The sequence below is a fragment of the Scardinius erythrophthalmus genome (genome assembly GCF_964197995.2).
Source record: "Scardinius erythrophthalmus genome assembly, chromosome: 18".
Classification (NCBI taxonomy): domain Eukaryota; kingdom Metazoa; phylum Chordata; class Actinopteri; order Cypriniformes; family Leuciscidae; genus Scardinius; species Scardinius erythrophthalmus.
This window is the reverse complement of record NC_138238.1, coordinates 37,320,735-37,338,364: the sequence shown is the minus strand read 5'-3', so window position 1 is coordinate 37,338,364 and position 17,630 is coordinate 37,320,735. Positions and strand designations below refer to the sequence as shown.

The 17,630-nt window shown below is 42.6% G+C and overlaps 1 protein-coding gene across 1 annotated transcript in view; it reads left to right on the top strand.

Annotated features, from left to right (window-relative positions):
• The window catches only part of frmpd2 (FERM and PDZ domain containing 2), a 69,649-nt gene that overhangs the window by 32,782 nt on the left and 19,237 nt on the right, over positions 1-17,630 (top strand). Inside the window, exons 22-24 of the mRNA XM_081393724.1 lie at positions 593-691; positions 3,335-3,428; positions 3,634-3,719. Of these exons, the coding sequence (XP_081249850.1) occupies positions 593-691; positions 3,335-3,428; positions 3,634-3,719 (279 nt within the window). The remainder of the gene's footprint in view (positions 1-592; positions 692-3,334; positions 3,429-3,633; positions 3,720-17,630) is intronic.

Sequence of the window (17,630 nt, the reverse complement as noted above, 5' to 3'; positions counted from 1 at the left end):
CATGACTATTTCACTGTTTAGATCAATGTTTTTAAAATGTAATAATTCATATTTTTAAGGTGGATTTAAGGGTAATACTTTACAATAAGGTTCCTTTTATTAACATTAGTTAACATATAACTAACAATGAACAATACATCATTTATTAATCTTAAACATTTAAACAATTAAACATTTACATTTTTATCATCAAAATTTGCATCTGTTAACATTAGTTACTGCACTGTGATTTCTACAAAGATGTGAAGCAGCACAACTGTTTTCAACACTGATAATAATCATAAATGTTTCTTGAGCAGCAAATCATCATATTAGAATAATTTTGAAAGATCATGCGACACTGAAGACTGGAGTAATGATGCTGAAAATTCAGCTTTGATCACAGGAATAAATTACACTTTAGAATACATTAAAATTATTTTGGTATGTGCCTGTCACCCATATGTGTGTGTGTGTGTGTGTGTGTGTGTGTGTGTGTGTGTGTGCGTGCGTCTGTGCGTGTGTGTGTGTGTGTGTGTGTGTGTGTGTGTGAGTACATATGAGAGAGATCATATCTAATAGTTGTGTCCATTCTCTCTGTTTGTTTTAACAGGATGATTATTCCAGGTCAGCGTCTCTGATCAGCCTGAGACCTGAAGAGTTTATTGTGATGCTTCAGAGATCTGGAGGTAGTCTGGGCATCAGTATCACTGTAAGCACACTGTTTTATAGGTTTTGAGACTAAACAAAGTGGGCACGTATACATTTTTAAATAAAAAAATAGGAATTCAGATGACACGGCTGTCTTAGGTTTTGGTTATGTTTATGCTTTCTTGTCTTTTATTTAGATTTTTAATAGTCTTGTTTCCTGGTGAGTGTCAGCCTCCTCAATGATGTGAAAATGTTGAAAGGGATTTCCCTTGCCCCTCATGTGATCTTGTCTTTTGGTCATTTAGTGCTTTGATTGGTTCTTTTGTCTCGTGTGTCATTGGTTTATTGTCTTATCTTGTTGTCAATTTTGTCTTTTCATTGTTCATGCTCATTAGTTCCAACTAAAAATGTCTCAGGACCCGACGCAAAAGAGTGATTCATAAGACACGTTTTGAATTGCTGAGTGCGGATACGGGAGGGAGGTTATTGTGTGTTATCTGTGCGTGGGGAGCAGAAGAAAGAAATTACTTATGTGCTCCTGCAAAATATAATTATGTAATAATAACAGCACACAGAAGTCTGTCACTGCAGATCTGTATATGGATAGTGCATAGTGTGGATATTGGAAAAAATAGCCTATAGACATCAGCCGTCATGGCCGCCGCTGCCACATCGGAATCCACAAAAGTTATCTCGAAGCGTCTGAGACTGGTTTTCAAAGCGTCAGCCTCCTCAATGATGTTATTCTGTGTGAAAATGTTGTTGGCGGTCACAGTACTTCTGGCCTGGCAGCGGAATACATTTTAGTCATTTTCGAGGATTCGTGTAAATGGGAATCATTTTGACAATGGTGTCGTCTGTACGCGAAAAACACAAAGGAAAATATTTTCCATTTTTAGTACATTTGTTGTCGTGTAAACGTACCCTAAATTCATTTTAAGTTTAAGTATATTTTCCATGTATACTTTATGTAGCCAAGTATATTAGTGTAGTATATAGCGTGCTTATATTCAATGTACTAGTAGTATACTTGTATGTGTACTATTTCAATACTTCTAGGGACTAAATTGGCCCACTTTTTAGTTTAAAAAAAGTATACTTTAAATTGAGTGCTCAACTAGTATACATCTAGTATACACAAGTGTTTCTTTAGGATTGCAGCTATACAACTACAAAATGTACTTTTATAAACTAAAGAGGAGTTAGTAGCTAGTAAACTAACAGTATAACTATAAATTCACTCAAACATGCCAAGTATACTTAGAATACGTAATTGTACTTTTCTTAAGTATATCTTAATCAATTAAGCACCAATTAAGGCCAAATGTACTTAGACTTTTCTGTATACTTTTCCATATAAGCCAAGTAAGTATAATTTTAGTTATATCTCTGATGAGTAGACAGAATGTATACTCTTATATTTATAGTTTAAAACAAGTAAGCTAATCGCAAACTTCTTTTCTTTTGTCAGAGAAGCCAACCTTAGCACCACCGAAATCATTTACACAGGTGAAGCTGAGTTAGCTGTTGTACGTCTGCTACTCCACAGGGTCAGTAGTATCACAGAAGGTCAAACAGAATCAGCTGCCAAACGGCAAAGAGAAAGAGCGGTCACATGACTCTGGATATAAACGTGCGGGAGGGGGAAGCACAGGGCTATACATGCTACGGCTAATCTGTCTAAATGGGGTTAAGTAGCTTGAAAGGCTTTTGTACTAAATGTCCGTGAGTTTGGAAGGCCGTCCGGTCAGACACGAAATCCAACCCTGAATCCATTATTCTGTGCTCGCCTGCTGCTACTGTACATGTTGACCTTGGGAGGTCACTTGTGAAAAGCACACTTTAGCATAATTGTAAAAAAATTATTAAGTATGATCTGAATGTAATGTTTTCGGACACTTAAGGGCATCTTAATTACAAAACGATTAAAATGTATGTTTACACTTTATTTTAAGGTGTCATTGTTATAGTGTAATTATAAACCTAAGTACTCAGTAATATTAATTAACATCATGTACTTACTATAGGGTTAGGAGGGTTAGTTGCATGTAATTATGCATAATTTACTGTTATTACTATGATAAGTACATGTAACACATGGAACTGTTAAATAAAGTGTTACCAAATGTATTGTAGTTTAAATGTATATTAAATGCAATGAGTTGAAGTTAAGAGTGACCCAGTAGGACTTAAGTAAATCTTCACATGTAATTTTATAATTACGCTTAAAGTATTTGAAATATGGCTAAAGTGTACTGACGAACAGTGACTATCATTCATGATAAACTAAAATATACTTTAATGCCAATTCTGTTGAAAATTGTATTTAATTTATTTACATTTATTTGTAACTACACATTTGTAACGATGAAGACGCTACAGTTAAAATTGTAATCAAGCCTTTACATGTGCGTTTAGTCAGCACATCAAAATAAGTGTACTTTATAGCATGACAAAATAAATATTAAAACAATTATTTCAATGTAGATTTTACATTTCTACAAAGTGACTTCTAAAAGTGTGTAAAGAAATCTTGGCATGAAAGTGTACCCTCAAGTGGCCTTTTGCTGTATTAATATTATATTATCTAAGCACAGTTAAAAAGTACACATTTAATACAATCAAGCACACTTATTTTCACAAGGGGTTCTTATCAAAAGAAGTTCAAAGGTATGACTGTGTGTCTTGATGTCTGAATCCACAGGGAGGAGTGAACACAGGTCTCCGTTACGGGGGGATTTACATCAAGAGTCTGGTACCTGGCGGAGTGGCCGAACAAGATGGCCGAATCCAGACAGGTACATGTGCATGTTACTGTTCTTACTGCCATTACAGAGACTGAGGAAAGTGTCATGGATCTGCACTGAGATTTAGTTTAGTAAATGGATAAAAGAATGTGTCGGTTTGGTTGAGTCACTTGAATGATGATTGTGTGTGTGTGTGTGTGTGTGTGTGTGTGTGTGTGTGTGTGTGTGTGTGTGTGTGTGTGTGTGTGTGTGTCAGGAGACAGGCTGTTGGAAGTGGACGGCACCAGACTGCAGGGATTCACAGATCAGCAGGCGGCTGAATGTTTGGCAAGAGCAGGCGAGGTAAGCGCTCACTCTCTCTCAGCTGTAATCACTGCTTCCTTCTAGGAATTCAGTAAACCCTTCGACATGATCTCTCTCAGCTGTAATCACTGCTTCCTTCTAGGAATTCAGTAAACACATCAGTAAATTTTCGACATGATCAAAACTTTCACAAAATCGACTACATGCCTTCTGTCATCTGATTGATATTTCAAACTTTTATTAGTAAGTAAAATGCATTTTAGAATCATTGTTAAAACGTTCACCTTCAGCTCATGGTTCATTTGTCTTTTTGCTGTGAAATCTTTATTGAAGTAAATGTAAGAATAACTTTAATATTGTCTTGTATATTGCAAGATGAACCCTTACTGGAATTAAGCTACTTTAGATTACTTGATTATACATACATTTATTATTATTTATTTTTTTAATCTTGTTACAATGTCCCAAATATGATCATCAGGCTTTTGAGGAAGGTTTATTTGTTCAACTTTCAATCATCATTGCATTTCATTATATTATCATTTAAATATCATCTTACAGTATTATTTGCATATTATATATATATATATATATATATATATATATATATATATAGGGTGGAAGAAGATGAAGCTCCAGGCCGAGATCCAAAATACTCAATATTTATTTAAACTGAAGAATACACGGAACAGTGTGCTAGTGCACAAACAGAGTGCTAACACAAACATTGACCGACAACTGAAGAGTGAGAAGGGAGAACTTAAATACACAGATGATAATGAAGACAACAGGTGAAGGTAGTGTTGTCACGGTACCAAAGTTTCAGTATTCGGTACCAATACCAGTGAAAACCTACGGTTCTCGGTACCAATTTCGGTACCAAAGCTTAAAGGGGTCATATAATGGTACATGCACTTTTACAAGTTGATTGTACTGACATGTGTGTTGGCAGTGCCTGTACACAACCATCATAAAATAATAAAAATCCATCCAGTGTTTTTCTTTTTTTATCTTCTTATATGTTTCCTCCCATCTCAAATCAAGCTGTTCGATTTTGTGACGTCACAAAAGCGAGCTGTCAATCATAGCACGTGCCGACCGGCGCGTTCAGTGTTGATAGCTGGAGCACTGAGTAGAATGGCGTCTTAAGCGATTGTGGTGCAATAATGAACACAGCAGTCATATTGTTGATGTTCCTAAATCCGAGCCGCTGAAGACGCAGTGGCTGAGTTTGTTTTCGAAGGAAATATTCCCCACGATCAACGTCAATGCTTCCATGTTTGCGTGAATTATTTCACCAGACTGCTTTACAAATGAGGTCAGTAAAAAGCTGGTTATTTGCTAAGACCAACTATTCGTGTTCCTGCTGCACCTCCAGAAGAACTGAAGTGAGTGTAACGTTTTATTAACCTTTATATTAATCTTTATATTAATCTTTGCAAATCGCTTGCACGCTTCACGATGAATGCGGCTGTTTACACTCAGGGTACATTACGACATGTTTTCTATGTATGACGTTCTCAATATAGTTCATAATCCCACGTTTATAATGAACGACGCGTTATGGTTATTGCGTTATTGTGTTACAAACGGTGTATGCACAGAACAGAGGGGCGGGCTGAGCAAAGCTCATTATCATTTAGAGACACATGCACTTGAACGGCGTGCTGAAAACAGAGCTGTTTTGGACCAGGTAAAATTAGTGTTTTCTTACAATACTAATGAGAATTTTTAATTAAAGGATATTACAAACTTTTAATTTAGACCCTAAAGAATCATATTAGCTTGTACAAAAATGACATTATATGACCCCTTTAATTTAGATTAAATTTACATAATTATATTAAAGTGTATATCACAGTTACAAAGATGGAAACTGTAGTGTAGGTGCCAAATGTTTGTTTTACATTCAAGAACGTAAAATAAGTTTATATTTGATATTTCATTTTGTTCATGATCCACATAATTTAGGATTTATAATGTAGATAATTAAGAATTGGATTTTAGCGTTGCATTTGTAATTTCAATAAGTACTGCCACTTTAAGCACGTAGACAACGACGGTGCAAAAAGTAAAAAGGATAAGGGTTGATGGAGAAGGAGTCGCACGGTTTTTCTGACCGTGTTTTTCCTGTCAGTTTATAGACGTGCATGTGCACGAGTCAGTTTTTGGAAGGAACGTTTTATTTTGTATATACAGAAGTCACATATTGTTTGTTAAAATAAACCTGCAACCGTGATTCAAGAGAAAGAGTTCGTTTTTATTTTTGCATCCTGGAACACGCGTCAGCCACAAGACTTCTCTCTTATGAGGACTGACTTCCTGCTCAGCTACTGTTCGGACGCTCTTGCTCACTGCTCCGCGCTTTGCTCTATCGCTTTTACATTTTATCTCCTATATTTTTATATTTTATTTCCTTTTATCACCTAATTTTAACTTCAGCAAACAGCACAGTGCTCAGACAACAAAGTTTGGATTACTACAAAAACGCAGAATTCTTTTACCCGACCAGCTTACATTCCGGGAAAGGAAAACACAACTGCCTACATTCATACGGATAAGAGAAAATGCCTCTTCTGGAATCTACTTGCTGCACTAACTGCCACAGACTTTTACAAAGGATTGCAGTTCTCGAAACAAAGTTACTTACGGGACCATCAAACCAGACGGAGCACACAACAGAGCTTCGTCATGAACACCCTCAGCATACCGGTGAGTCCCATGAAACTAGTGCTCCTCGACAGGTAGAGAAACAAGCCGATCGACTTACTAATCGATGGCACAAACAGGGAGCGAGACCCAAAGGCACTCGAGACATCAGATTGTCATGAGCATCACATATTGCCGCAGTAGCATCCTCTACCCCAGATACAGCTCTGACAAGGATTGCAAACACCGGTCTTCTACCACCCCCTATACATCTTGAGAACAGATTTGAAGTACTAATGAATGTAAATGAGGAATCCCCAAATGTGATGAATATGATCGAACACAGACTGAATGGGCCAGTAGATAACACTGATGCTAACTGGCGCTCAAGGTCGAGCAGACAGCGGCACTCAGCTCAGAGCGCAGCCGAGCGCAGGACTCTGATAGTGGGGGACTCGATAATCAGACACATTAGCGGCAGGGATACAACTACGTGCTGCCTTCCTCAAGCAACAACTTCTGATGTAAACAGGGAACTTCAAAACATTCTGATGAAACATAAGACTGCAAATCGACTCATCATTCATGTGGGGAAGAATGATATTCATAAAGAGCAGTCAGAACTCCTTAAGAAGGATTTCAATGAACTTTTTGAAACACTTAAAAGACTGAAAGTTCAAACATTCATCAGTGGACCTCTCCCAGCAAGAGGAACAAACAGGCTTTCACGGTTGCTTGGGCTAAACACATGGCTGCAAAAAACCTGCAATATAAAAGGAGTAAACTTCATTGACAATTTCAATCTTTTCTGGAGTCAGAGACAACTGTTTCATCGGGATGGCCATCACCCAAACAAACTTGGTTCAAGAGTGTTAAAGGACAATATCTACTTCTCCCTCAATCATCCTTCTGCAGTTTGTGCCAATCAACTCAATCTGAACGGCACACACACACCTGGACACAGTATGAATGACCACGGGACTTCACTTCAGCAGCAAAATGGACATGTGGTTGACATATCACACAAGGACAATGATAACACCACTCCGCCACAACAACCTCTGCTCACGGACACAATCTCAGCTGAGCCCTGCCCACAGAGAGACATATCAGAACTGCTTGAAGATTCAGCACCCAAGGACGACTTCCTGGAAAACAGCCAGGGAAGCCAGGACAGCATATCACAACCTCCTATAACACCAGAGCAACAGCCCCTTTCACCAGACACACTATCCCTCTCTCCAGCCTCGCCTCTTCTGTGTTTCTCACAGAAAATGGAAGAACTGGTGTATGCTGGAACCAGACTATCCCACTCTTTTGCTGCAAGCCCCCAGATACCAACCAAAAAACGACAGGCACCATTACCACCAAAGCCTGCGGGCTCAGCTCCCCCTCCCCCTCCTCCTGTGAGAGCTCTTCGGCCTCTGCCACAACGCAAGGGCCCACACCCTCCTCCATCTGCTCGAGGTGAACCAAAAACAACTGATACCAGCTCTCAGTGATGTGTTTTGGGTCCCCGCTCTGATAACAGTAACTTTCTCAAATGTTTACAGAACAAGCGGGAACCCAGTGTGCCGGTATCTTTCTCTATTGCTGTTCTATTACAAGATAGAAAGTCTAAGGCCTTCAATAGCCGTACAGCAAACCTAACTAATCTGGTGCCTATTACACGTCAAAGTAAGATTGATGTGGGGACAAAAAGTAAGACTGTTAAGTTAGCATTTTTAAACATTCGTTCACTTAAAAATAAATCACTTCTAGTCAACGATTTAATAACCACAAACAACCTGGATTTTATGCTTCTAAATGAAATCTGGCTAGAAGACAGCTTTAGTGCAACAATCCTCAATGAAACAGCCCCTCCTAACTTTACTTTTATGAGTGTCTGCAGAGCTGTTAAGAGAGGTGGGGGTCTAGCTGCTCTTTTTAAAGATATCTATCAATGTAAGCAAATATCATTTGGGAATTACCCTTCTTTCGAATATCTGGGTATTGTGTTAAAAGGTGCTCCACGCATTTCACTTATCATTATTTACAGGCCTCCAAAATACTCTCCAGCCTTTGCTGAGGACTTTACAGAACTGTTATCAGCAATTACCTCAGAGTTTGACTGTTTTGCCATTGCTGGAGATTTTAACATCCACATAGATAATGCAGAAAACAATATGGCAAAAGAAATCAAAAGTGTTTTAAAAACTTTTGATCTGACTCAGCATGTACATGGACCCACACACAATCGTGGACACACTCTAGATTTACTTATCAGTAAGGGTCTAAACATTTCATCGATTGTTATTAAGGATGTAGCACTGTCTGATCATTTCTGTATTTTCTTTGATATATTGATTTCTCCTGCCACTGAAGCTAGATCTGTGTCTGTCAAGAAGAGATGCTTAAATGAGAACACTAGTGTACTATTTATGAAGGCTATATCCTTAACACCAAGCATATCTGCAGACTCTGTTGATTTTCTCCTTGATTCTTTTAACTCAAAAGTTAAAAGTGTAATTGATGATATTGCTCCTGTGAAAGTCAGGAAGAAGAGTGGCAGACAAAAAGCACCTTGGAGAAACTCAACAGCTGTGCAAAATATGAAAAGACAATGCAGAAAAGCAGAGCGCATGTGGCGGAAGACTAAACTTGTAGTCCATTATAACATCTACAAAGACAGCATCCATGCTTTCAATATGGAACAAGGCAAAGCTAGACAGACTTTCTTCTCAAATATTATAAATAGCAATTTAAACAACACACGCACTCTTTTTGCAACTGTAGAGAGACTGACAAACCCCCCAAGCCAGATTCCCAGTGAAATGCTCTCAGAGAACAAGTGCAGTGAGTTTGCTTCTTTCTTCTCTGAGAAAATCAGTAATATCAGAAAGGTGATCAGCACATCCTTGAGTTGCCCTGGGGTCAGACAGATCAAACCACCTGAGAAAGTAGTTACTATGTCTGATTTCAAAGAAATTGATGGCAAAATTTTGGAAGAAACTGTACAGCACCTTAAAACATCAACATGCGCTCTTGACACACTTCCCACATCATTTTTCAAAAGTGTGTTAAACAGTTTAGAAGCAGATCTTCTAGAAGTGGTAAATGTCTCACTTCGCTCTGGGAGTTTTCCAAACTCCCTGAAAACTGCAGTTGTCAAGCCCCTCCTGAAAAAGAGCAATCTGGATAAGACCATATTAAGCAACTATAGGCCAATCTCAAATCTTCCTTTCATAGGCAAGATCATTGAAAAAGTTGTCTTCAATCAGCTGAACAAATTCTTAAGCTCGAATGGATACTTTGACAATTTTCAGTCTGGTTTCCGACCGCACCACAGCACAGAGACAGCGCTCATAAAGATAATAAACGATATTCGCTTAAATACTGACTCAGGCAAACTATCAGTGCTGGTGTTACTCGACCTCAGTGCCGCATTTGACACTGTCGATCATAACATACTTCTGGACAGGCTGGAAAACTGGGTGGGGCTTTCTGGGATAGTCCTAAAATGGTTCAGGTCATACTTAGATGGGAGAGGTTATTATGTGAGTATAGGAGATCATAAGTCTGAGTGGACATCCATGACATGCGGAGTCCCTCAAGGCTCAATTCTTGCGCCACTCATGTTCAACTTGTGTCATGACTGAACAGACAGGAAACAGTTGCAGGTACTCAAAAGTGTTTAATATCTCAATAAAGTCAGAAACAGTACAGGAACAAAGAAGGGCGGCGACTCAGGCTCGTGCAGGGACTTTCCGATGGTCTGTGGTGCTCTGGTGCTGTGATAGTGCAGAATCCCGATCCCGGTGTTTGAGTGCGGTGAATCCAGTGATGAGGAACAAGACGGCGAGAAGACAAGGCAGGCGAACACGGACACGGCAAACTTCACGGGAAACACAGACACGGCAACACAGGACCTCAACAAACAATCCGACACTGGAACAGAGAATGGTGTGAGTATATATAGGCAATGGGAATGAACAGCAGCTGTCAACAGTGATTGTGATGATGATGATGATCAGCTGGAGCGCTGACAGACACGTGAGCGGGACAACGCCCACTCACACATAAACACAACGACACGAGACAAGAAAGAAACAATGCATTCAACAACCGTGACAGTACCCCCTCCTCTAGGAACGCCTCACGGCGTTCCCAGACTCCCTTACCTGTCGATTGTAATCATCGATAAGAGAGTGATCCAGGATGTCACGAGCCGGAACCCAACTTCTCTCCTCCGGACCGTAACCTTCCCAGTCCACCAGGTACTGGAATCCGCGTCCCCTCCGCCTAGAGTCCATAATGCGACGGACCGAATAGGATGGTTCCCCATCTACGAGTCGCGGCGGTGGGGGAACCGGGGCAGGCGGATTAATGCGGGAAAAAAAAACGGGTTTAATTTTGGACACGTGGAATACCGGATGAATTCTCCTGTACACTGGAGGGAGGTTGAGGCGGACTGCCACCGGACTAACAATCTTGGTGACAGAAAACGGGCCAATGAATTTAGGAGCCAGTTTATTGGATACGGAGCGGAGCGGAATGTTCTTAGTAGAAAGCCACACTTTGGAACCGACGACATATACGGGAGGTCTAGACCGGTGGCGATCGGCTTTGACCTTGGTGCGCGCCCGCACACGGAGGAGAGTCTCACGGGCCCTTGTCCATGTGCGGTGACACCTCTGGACGAAGGCGTGAGCGGAGGGGACCGCGACTTCGGATTCCAGACTAGGAAAGACCGGTGGCTGGTATCCTATACTACACTCAAAAGGAGATAGGCCCGTAGCTGACACTGGCAACGAATTGTGGGCGTACTCCACCATAGGCAGTTGCTGACTCCAGGAGGAAGGATTCCTGGCAGCCGTACAACGCAAGGTTCTCTCCAGGTCTTGGTTGGCTCTCTCAGTTTGACCATTGCTCTGAGGGTGAAACCCGGAAGACAGACTGACCGTCGCCCCCAGTAACTTACAAAACTCTCGCCAAAATTTGGACACAAATTGGGGACCCCTGTCGGAAACCACGTCTGTCGGGAGGCCATATAACCGAAAGACGTGATTAACGACAGCAACCGCTGTCTCCTTGGCTGAGGGTAATTTGGGCAAGGGAACAAAGTGGGCTGCCTTCGAGAATCGGTCCACCACGGTTAAAACTACCGTGTTACCCTGGGAGGGTGGGAGGGCGGTAACAAAATCTAGAGCGATATGGGACCAGGGTCTCGAAGGCACCGACAGCGGTTGGAGTAACCCATCTGGGGGTCGATTGGAAGACTTACCAATAGCACAAACTGAGCAAGCCAAAACAAAATCGTGAACGTCGCGAGCCATAAGCGGCCACCAGAATCGTTGTCTGACCAAATAGAGGGTGCGACTAACAGGGTTCCCACACCTTGGTTGACTTCAAATTCAAGGACCTTTCAAGGACTTTCCAGGTCCAATACCCTCAAATTCAAGGACTTAATGCGGGGACACATTAGTTTTGTCCAACAACAAACGATGAGGTACCATCATAGTTTCATGCACACGTGACCTTAATGGCAAGTACCTCATGCGGGAAACACTTAACATAACTCAGGGTTTTTCCTTGCTCAATATGAGGCGGAGGTGGTACAATCCTATTAATGTATTTTAATAATAAGATAATAAAAATTGTATTTTTTGTAGATCATCACATAGCCTATTGTGTTTCCCACATTGTTTGAGCTTGTTACCTCTAGGGGGGTACGGGGGCATGCCCCCCCGTAAGAAAATTTTGTACATTTTAAAGATAAATTCATTAATCTGGTGCACTTTGAGTCACCCAAATCCACTGTTAAAAATAGATAATCCACCCGCAAACCGCCTATATTCTTTGATTTAGATATCTGCATCTGATCATCACATTACAATTATTCAGATTCTCACTGTTAAGCATGATAGTATGGTAACATATCACACTGAAGTAGGCTGATTTAAAATGAACATTTATTTAAAATAAAAGTTCTTCTTTTGGCAAAATTACATAATTCCTTAATAGCCTAAACAGAGGCTTTACCGTACTCCCTTCAAACTTAAATTGTTTAATTTCATTGTTGTTTCAATCTTTCATTACATTACTGTTTGAATACACTACTTTTTTGTACCTTTTATAAAGGGCATTTTCCCCTAATTTTATTAAATGTATGCTCCATCTTTCATTTCAAATTCTTAAATTTGATCAAATAATATAATAAGACACTAGGCTGTTACCAATTCAATTAAATAATTTACATTGAAAAATAATAACTGTATTAATTTAGATTCTTTTAAATATTTTTGAATATACAAATAAGGAATGTTGAAAAGAATGATACTTTATAAAACTAAACCGCCAGTAGGAGGCGGCAGGCGACCGTCTTAATGAGCGAGTCAGTGAGTCATTCATTCAAACGATTCGTTCAAAAGGCTGATTTATTCAGAATGAGGCAGTTTATGAATGGGTAATTGAATCTTTGACTCAACCGATTCTTTCAAAACGCTGAATCATTCAGTAATGAAACAACTGCTGCATGCCATGCGCACTGGTTCTGCGGTGATCTTTGTTTGGGACTATTTTCGCTGCTGAAACAGAACAAAAACAGTCATTGCGTCTAAAATGTAAGTGACTTAATTTTAACTATTTGTTTATTGAACTGTTATGAAATCAGTCTCGGTTTCAATCTTGATGGCATTCAGGCAAACAGCTCTCTGGTCGCGTGTAGCCTAGGCTATATATTGTTTCTTAACTATAATATGTTATAAATAACTGCGCGAGCCTCAACAGCGCTACATTATTACCGTCAGTACATTAGGTAGGACTATATTATTATCAACCATAGGCTATCAATCACCATTTACTTTAAATGAAATAAAACAGAATCATCCTCACGTTTTCGGTGATTCCCTAGTTATTTTTTATTGTCGAGAGACGAAGGCGGCCGCCTCATAATTCTCTATGCAGGAAAAACCCTGGTAACGTATCGCGTATATGCGCGTAACTAGTGCAAATCAAGCAAGCTAGTATGCAAAGGCCATTAAGTGTTGGCAAAATAACACATTAGGGGACTGGAGTGAATATGGAATTATTTCCAGAAAACTTCTTGCACAAAATAAATTCAAGCACTTTCAAGCACCTGTCTCTATTTATGTTTATTTTCAAAAACTTTCCAGGGCCTTGAAAACATTTTTTCAGATTCAAAAACTTTCAAGGATTTCAAGGACCCGTGGGAACCCTGGACTAACTCCTGGATGACAGGCTAGACTAGAACAATGACCCCACCGAATAACGTCTGGACGTAGTTCCTCCGACACAAATAAGCGGTTCGGTGGGCACCGGATCGGAGGCGTTACCCCTTCTAGAGCCTTCTTGACTCTCGATTCGACCTCCCAAGTGAGCGTAGAGATAATTAGGGTCTCAGGAAAAATACGCTCGGGAGTAGGTGCGTGTTCGGATCGATCAAAAATACGCGACAAAGAATCGGGTTTGATGTTTTTGGAACCCGGACGATACGAGAGGGTAAAATCAAATCGGCCGAAAAAAAGTGCCCACCGCGCCTGCCTGGAGTTCAACCTTTTAGCGGATCTAATGTACTCCAGATTCTTATGATCCGTCCAGACGATAAAGGGTACCCCGGACCCTTCTAACCAATGACGCCATTCTTCCAAGGCTAACTTGACCGCCAACAACTCCCTGTTGCCAATGTCGTAATTTTGTTCAGCTGGTGATAAGCGATGGGATAAAAACGCGCATGGATGCATCTTGTTGTCTGAAGGTGAGCGTTGTGAAAGAACTGCGCCTACCCCCACCTCTGACGCGTCGACCTCCACCACAAACTGACGTGAGTAATCAGGGGCGATTAAGATGGGAGCCGAAACAAAGCGGCTCTTGAGGTTGGAAAAAGCAGTCTCGGCTGCTTCCGACCACCTGAACGCAGTTCTGGGGGAGGTCAAGGCAGTCAGAGGTGCGGCTAGTTGGCTAAAGTTGCGAATAAAACGCCGGTAGAAATTGGCGAACCCCAGAAACCTCTGTAGGGCCTTACGGGAATCTGGGTTTGGCCACTCTACCACAGCCTTAACTTTGTCAGGATCCATACGCATACCCTCAGCCGACACGATGTGTCCTAAGAAAGGGACCGACTGTGCATGAAATGCGCATTTCTCCGCCTTGACAAAAAGCCCATTCTCTAGCAACCTTTGGAGAACTCGTCGGACGTGCTGCACGTGTTCCTGGAGAGACGAGGAAAAAATCAGAATGTCATCCAGGTAAACATAAATAAACTGATCGATCATGTCTCGCAGCACGTCATTGACGAGTGCTTGGAAGACTGCGGGACTGTTGGACAAACCGAAAGGCATGACCAAGTATTCAAAGTGCCCCCTAGGGGTGTTGAAGGCAGTCTTCCACTCATCCCCCTTCCTGATACGAACCAAATGATAAGCATTACGTAAGTCCAATTTTGTGAAGATGGATGCTCCCTGCAACCTCTCGAAGGCTGAAGACATCAACGGCAAAGGATAAGTATTCTTTACCGTGATGTTGTTCAGCCCCCGGTAATCAATACAAGGTCGCAGCGATCCATCCTTCTTCCCCACAAAAAAGAACCCCGCCCCCGCCGGAGATGAGGAAGGTTGGATGAACCCGGATGCTAGAGAATCAGAAATATATTTCTCCATAGCCTCCCTCTCCGGAACCGAGAGTGAATAAATCTTGCCTTTAGGCGGAGACTTACCTGACAGTAAATCTATAGCACAGTCGTAGGGACGGTGCGGAGGAAGAGAAGCAGCCCTTGACTTACTGAACACTTCCCTCAGGTCACGGTACTCCGCGGGCACGTTTGATAAATCCACTGCTTCCTCCTGCAACACAGGAACAGAGACAACAGAACAGGCAGACACAAGACAAGAACTATGACATTCAGTGCTCCAGGCTGATATGGTTCTTTGTTTCCAGTCAATGCGGGGGTTGTGTTGATTGAGCCAGGGGTGACCCAATACAATGGGGGTGTGATGGGAGTCCGTGATGTAGAATGATATTGTCTCTGCGTGGTTCCCTGAGATGATGAGTGTAATGTTCTCGGTGGCCTGGGAGATGGTGGGTAGTGACTGTCCATTGAGTGCATGTACGGTGATTCTCTGGGGGAGTGTTCTGAGTGGGACTTGAAGCTGTAGTGCAAAGGTGCGATCCATAAAATTACCTTCGGCCCCGGAGTCCACCAGTGCGGTGCAGTGATGATCGTGGACAGACCATCTAAGTCTTCCCGGGAGGATGGTGGATGTAGATGAGGACTTTTCGGCGGAGATCCCACCCGATAGTAGCCTCATGCTTACTATCGGGCTTGGCCTTTTACCGGGCAGTTGTTGGCAAAGTGTCCCGCTCCCCCGCAGTACAGGCAAAGGCCAAGGGATCTCCGCCTCTCCCTCTCCTCCCGGGAAAGCCGAGCTCGACCCACCTGCATGGGCTCGGGATCGGAGGGACCGACCGCGTCCATGCCGCTGGACCGCTGATGTTCCACCCCCCCACGAGGCAGGCTGGGTGGAGCGCGTGGTCCGACCCGGGCAAGTCGGGCGTCCACCCTCAGAGCCAGATCGATAAGTCCATTCAGTGAGGGGGGTAGGTCCAGGGCGTAGATCTCCCTCTGGACGCGGTCGGCCAGCCCATGCAGGAACCTATCCCACTGCGCTTCCTCGTTCCAGCGACACTCGGCCGCCAGGGTCTTAAACTCAATGGCATAATCGGAAACCGATCGATCTTGCTGACGTAGATCTGATAAGACCCTGGCAGCCTCTCTCCCCGCGACCGCGCGGTCGAAAACTCTCCTCATCTCCGAGGAGAGCTCCTGGAACAAGGAACAGCATGGTTCTTGATTCTCCCACACCGCCGTCCCCCATAGTGCCGCTCTCCCAGTCAGTAGTGTCAGAACGAATGCCACCTTCGTCTCCTCTCTCTCGAATGTCCGTGGCTGGAGAGCAAAATGCATGCTGCATCGAGTCAAAAACGGCCGGCAAAAGTTAGGCTCACCAGAGTAAGGCTCAGGAGTCGGAAGGCGTGGTTCCGACTGGGAGGCGGGCATCGGTGGTGTGGGAGGGACGGGCGGGTGCGGCTGGCGCAGCGGGAGGTTGCAGCTGTTGAAAACGCTGGGTCAGCTCGGACACCTGCGTGACGAGAGCCTGAATCGCGCGCGCCGCATCCCCTTGATGACGGTCCTGAGCGTCCATCCTTTGAATACTTGCACGAACAAAGTCATCCATTGTTGCTGCGGCGCCACCTGCTGCTTCCATCGTCTGGTCGGATTGTTCTGTCATGACTGAACAGACAGGAAACAGTTGCAGGTACTCAAAAGTGTTTAATATCTCAATAAAGTCAGAAACAGTACAGGAACAAAGAAGGGCGGCGACTCAGGCTCGTGCAGGGACTTTCCGATGGTCTGTGGTGCTCTGGTGCTGTGATAGTGCAGAATCCCGATCCCGGTGTTTGAGTGCGGTGAATCCAGTGACGAGGAACAAGACGGCGAGAAGACAAGGCAGGCGAACACGGACACGGCAAACTTCACGGGAAACACAGACACGGCAACACAGGACCTCAACAAACAATCCGACACTGGAACAGAGAATGGTGTGAGTATATATAGGCAATGGGAATGAACAGCAGCTGTGAACAGTGATTGTGATGATGATGATGATCAGCTGGAGCGCTGACAGACACGTGAGCGGGACAACGCCCACTCACACATAAACACAACGACATGAGACAAGAAAGAAACAATGCATTCAACAACCGTGACAACTTGTACATGCTCCCAATGAGCCAAATAATGAGAAAGAACCAAATTGCTTACCACAGCTATGCAGACGACACACAGCTCTACTTAGCCCTATCGCCTAACGATTACAGCCCCATTGACTCCATGTGCCAATGCATTGATGAAGTCAAAAGTTGGATGTGTCAAAACTTTCTTCAGTTAAACATAGACAAAACTGAAGTCATTGCATTCGGAAACAAAGATGAAGTTCTCAAGGTGAATGCATACCTTCACTCTAGGGGTCAAACAACTAAAAATCAAGTCAGGAATCTTGGTGTGACACTAGAGTCAGACCTTAGTTTCAGTAGTCATGTCAAAGCAATAACTAAATCAGCATACTATCATCTGAAAAATATTGCAAGAATTAGATGCTTTGTTTCCAGACAAGACTTAGAGAAACTTGTGCATGCTTTCATCACCAGCAGGGTGGATTATTGTAATGGACTCCTCACTGGCCTTCCCAAAAAGACCATAAGACAGTTGCAGCTCATACAGAACGCTGCCGCCAGGATTCTGAG